The 5000-nt window shown below is 56.2% G+C and overlaps 1 protein-coding gene across 1 annotated transcript; it reads left to right on the forward strand.

The window, feature by feature from the left end:
- Positions 1–633: 633 nt before the first annotated feature.
- LOC103584167 (alkaline phosphatase, tissue-nonspecific isozyme-like) lies at positions 634–3515 on the forward strand (the record flags this gene model as incomplete). Its single annotated transcript, XM_008565272.1, has 4 exons — positions 634–753; positions 1104–1219; positions 2428–2602; positions 3340–3515. Coding segments are annotated over 4 exons (587 nt in total), but the record flags the coding sequence as incomplete, so codon positions are not given.
- Positions 3516–5000: the final 1485 nt, after the last annotated feature.

Below are 5000 nucleotides of genomic sequence, written 5' to 3' on the forward strand. Positions count from 1 at the left end.
CAGGACATCCTTCTTGCTAATTGATCCTAACCAGAGTAAGATTGCATGGTTACTGTAAATTTGATATGTTAAGCAAAAGGCAAGTCTTGCTTTCCAGCACTGCTATTAATGCTGTTGCCAAGTCAGGTTCCTGCGAACCTACTTGAATGAATAAGCCAAGTAGAGTTTATCACTGGTGGCTCCATACCTCTGGGGACTGCTCAAGTAGCTTGTTCTGTTGAATAGGTTAAACATTACCCTCCTAATTATGCTAGCACAATTCGTTTGCTGCCTTAGCAGAATGTCTCTACTGGGTGAAAGGAAAGAGCGCTGGCTTTGGAGTGAAGCCCAGCTCTGCCAGTGTCTGCCAGTGCTGTGTGGCCTTGAGCGAGTCACTTGGTGTCTCTGAGCCTTGGTTTCTTCATTCTGTGATGAGGGAAGAAGACCCCAGGATCCACAGGCTTGTTTGGAGGATATGACTGGCACATGTTTACACACCCCAAGGTGTGTTGCTTGAGATGGGCACCGCTTGCTTCCTGCTCCAAGTTCAGGCCTTCCAGCCCTCAGCAATGAGATGTCGGGGTATCTGTAAATCGGGGGATGAGAAGCTGCCCTCGCCCCCTACCAAGTAACTCTGACTCTCTCTCCGTACAGAGAAAGAGAAAGACCCCAAGTACTGGCGAGACCAAGCTCAGCAGACCCTGAAAAATGCCCTGGGGCTTCAGAAGCTCAACACCAACGTGGCTAAGAATGTCATCATGTTCCTGGGAGACGGTGAGGCCTGGGGGCCCGAGGGAGGGGCTGGACGGGGCCACCTAAGTAGGAGCCCAGGGAGCCAGGCTGCGGTGACAGGGGCCATGCTGAAGAGGCTGGGCCCTGCGTGGGTGGTATTTAAGATGGGGGCCAGGCTGTGGACCCAAGAGGTCTTCTCTGCCAAGCGGTCCCCTGAGGTTCTGGGGAGGGAAGTCGAAGAGGGGCTGCCTGGTCACACTTACAGAGCCATGTCTGGTGCCCACTGCCCAAGCCTGCTTTGACATCAAACTAAGAGAGCTCTAGGTACCCAAGAAAGCTGATGGGAGAGGCAGGGAGCCCAAGAGACTGAGGCCCCCCACTCCCTGCCACAGGGATGGGCGTATCCACGGTGACAGCCGCCCGCATCCTCAAGGGTCAGCTCCACCACAACCCTGGGGAGGAGACCACGCTGGAGATGGACAAGTTCCCCTTTGTGGCCCTCTCTAAGGTGAGCCCCAGTCCCAGGCCCACCTGACCCAAGCATCCCATCTCTCAACTTGGTAACGTGGAGGGAAGAGCCAGGGCGTGGCGTCTGCTAGACCTGCCTCTAAGCCTGCTGCAGGCCCCGGCGAGGCGGCCTGCCCTCCTGGGGCCCTGGGGCCCCCCTGTGAAACAAGGAGGGCAGCAGCCACGTCCAAAGATTTATTTTGAGGCTTTTAACTCACTGATGTGAAAAATCTTTTTATTGAAGTGCAACATACATAGAAAAAGTGCACACGTGTACAGCTTGTGTTTTCACAAACTGCACGTGTCTGTATAACCAGCATCCAGGTCAAGCAATTGACAGCATCCAGAGGTCCCCTCAAGCCCCCCTGCAGTCCCTCTTCCCACCAAGAGTAGCCACCATCCTGACTTCTAACACCGTGGATTATCTGTGCCTGCTTTTGTATTTTTCATAAATGGAATCATGCAGTGTATACTTCTTTGCACATGGTTCTAGTTCTCTCGTTCTCTCCCAAGGTGGTTCACACAGTGAAATTAGATTATCAATGGATGTTGTTGCATGCAGTGTGTAGTAGCAGTAGCCATTGTTACTGGTGGTGGTGGGGATATGTAATAAACATCCTCCAGACACTGTGGATCAGGTCCCAGGCTCCCTTCTGGGGAACAGAAGGGACACTGATGTTTCCTGTGCCTTCAGGAGCTCTCAGGCTGCTGGGGAAGGGAGACAGGCGAGTAGTTTCAGGATCTTTACTAGAGGTCTGAACAGGGGGCAGCCAGCAGGGAGGTGGGCAGAGGAGTCAGCACTGGCCTCTCGTCCCACCCTCCCATGCGCCCTCCTATCCTCTTCCTCCCCTCCCCCCAGCACCCCTACTCCTTCAAGAACCCCCACCTCCAGGACTCACCTGATCCCCCACTTGCTGGCTCTGCAGCCAAGACCCAGAGAGAGGCCTCCGCTGACCCAGCCTGACCCCTGGCTCTTCTGCCAAACACTTCTCCAGATGCTGGAGAGTTTGGTTCCCACCCCTTCCTGCTGCCCTTTGCTGCCAGGGTGCAGGGAATGGGGGTAGGAGCAGACAGCTAGGTGATCCTGTGGCTAGGGGGGACCACTCTTTGCCCCTCAAGCCTCAGTCCCCATGGTGTGAGTGCAGGTGGGGTGGGCAACAGTGGGGACCAAGGCCTGGCCATCTCCTGACCCTTCTCTCCCACGTGCAGACATACAACACCAATGCTCAGGTCCCCGACAGTGCAGGCACTGCCACCGCCTACTTGTGTGGGGTGAAGGCCAATGAGGGCACCGTGGGGGTGAGCGCGGCGACTGAGCGCTCCCTCTGCAACACAACTCAGGGGAACGAGGTCACCTCCATCCTGCGCTGGGCCAAGGATGCCGGTGAGTGCAGCAGTGGCGGGGAACGGGGCCAGCTCCGTGGTCTGTCTGGGCCTCAGTCTTCCCAACTGTACAATGGGGAGAGGGCAGAAAAAGATGCTCTTGAGGGCTCCCAGCTCTGATGCTCTGGGTATCTGTGAAGTATTCGTGGAATCCCTTCCAGACAGGGAAGTCTAGTGATCCAGGGGGTGACATGGATCCCAGCTCATTTCCTTGAGTATAAAATGGGCACTAAAATGTAGCCCCCTCGTAGGTTTGGTGAGAGAGGAGGGTAGAGGACCCAGCCCAGGACCAGCCTGGTGAGGATCAGTAAATGTCTACTCCTTCCTCCTTGGAATTGGGAGGCCCTGGCCCTTGCCCCCAGGAACTTTGGAGGGAGGGGACAAGGCCAGCTGACTCAGGTGAGGGAACCACGCTCCACCTGAGATCCCTTAGGAGGCCCCTGGGGGACTTCCTGCAGGAGTGGGGCTCGGTGGGGTCCTTGATGGAGGGGAGGACTCTGGCCCGGTGCTCACAGCTCAAGGGCCCCAGGGTGTGGGGAGAGGGTCACAGAGGCAGAATGTCCCAGCTGTCAGGCTATTTGGAAGCCATGGTCCCCCTTTGTACAGAAGGGGAGACTGAGGCCCTGGCAATTGGTGGAACTGATGGGAGGCCAGTCTTTAGCTGGGGGAGGGAGAGAGAAGGCAATTGGAATACCCGTATGTGCAGATGAAGCCAACCCCTCCCCTCCCATACCCCAGGGAAATCTGTGGGCATTGTGACAACCACACGAGTGAACCACGCCACCCCCAGCGCCGCCTACGCCCACTCAGCTGACCGGGACTGGTACTCAGACAATGAGATGCCCCCTGAGGCTCTGAGCCAGGGCTGCAAGGACATCGCCTACCAGCTCATGCACAACATCAGGGACATTGATGTGAGTGTGGAACACGGCTGGGACAGGGACGGGGCTTGTGAGGCGGGGCCTCTGGTGGGCAGGAGGCCTCAGGCCCAGGCTGGCCCGGGAAAAGCAGCCTGGCCTGGCTCCCCACACACCTGGGAGGGCTCTCAGCCCATTAGGGGATTTGCGGTTGGGGCAGGCAGGCACTGGAGGATTTCTCTGCGGTGGGGCTGAGGGGTGAACGCTCATGTGGCCGCCACCACACCCCAAAAACCGGGCGCCCAGGGATTATTCCATAAATTGGGACCTGGCACTATGCCACCCTCCCCCTCAACACAGGAGACAGGGGTGGCACAGTGGCCATTGAGAGGAGGACCTGCCCTGCATATTCACACATGCACAGACAGGCACGTGTTTGTACACTCAAACAACATGCCCAGAGAAGAGCTGGTAGTCCAGTGGTTAGCACAAGCCTTCATGTTGAAACTTCCTGGGTTCCAGTCCTTGCCCTGCCTTTTGCTATGTGTGTGACCTTGGGTCAGTTACTTAACCTCTCTGAGCCTACTCTTTCACAAGCCCTTGGTGAACTATACCTGCCTTGTAAGCCCATTGCAAGAACTAAGTAGGACAACCCCTGTAGAGCTCAGCACCGGGCCTGGTGCCTAGTGAGTGATCAGAAAGCAGTGGCATTTATATGTTGGTCATATATCCTTGCCCGAAACACGCTTCAGCATTCTGAGCAGGCTTGTGTATGCTGATGTAGTCCACCTTATGCTCAAATGGAGAACTTCTGAGGAACCGGCCTGTGGCTCACTTGGGAGCGTGGTGCTGACAACACCAAGTCAAGGGTTAAGATCCCCTTACTGGTCATCTTTAAAAAAAATAAAAGAAGAATTTCTGGCTTATTCCTTTTTCAGGCTTTTATTACCTACTGCATGGGGCTGGTGGGGGGACAGGGGGGCTCTGGCCCCCGAGCATGGAATGGGGACTCAGCAAGGCTTGGAGAAAGCCCCCAGCCCCCACCCACCCTTCCCCACCACCAGACTCACCTACGCTCTGCCCTCCATGCAATACTTCCCCACCCCACCCCCAATTTGGGGTGCCACCCGGCTCCTCTACCAACCCATGTCTTCCCTTTTCCCAGCAGTGGATTAAGCACCCCCTTGCAGGACAGTCCTGTTGATCCCTCTTAGAGAGCAGACATCTGAGGCCAAGCCACCCACATTGGCTTTGCCTTCAGCCGACACACAGCCTGGGGCAAGTCCTTTTCCCTCTCTGAGCCTCAGTTTCTCCACCTGTGCAGCAAGAACAGAGAGCCCCACCTGCCTCCTCCAGGGCCGTGGGAGGCCATGATGAGGTCATGGATGTGAGAACATTTGTTGTACAAGCACAGGGTGTAATTATAGGGCTGCTCTTTAGAGAGGTTTGGCAGGAACAGCCTGAGGTGGGGGACAGAAGCTTAAGGGGAAACCAAGTAGGGAAGATGTTTCAGGTGGGGGGGGGGGATGGAGGGTGATGGGG

The sequence above is a fragment of the Galeopterus variegatus genome, unplaced genomic scaffold (genome assembly GCF_000696425.1).
Source record: "Galeopterus variegatus unplaced genomic scaffold, G_variegatus-3.0.2 Scaffold46048, whole genome shotgun sequence".
In the NCBI taxonomy this organism is placed as follows: domain Eukaryota; kingdom Metazoa; phylum Chordata; class Mammalia; order Dermoptera; family Cynocephalidae; genus Galeopterus; species Galeopterus variegatus.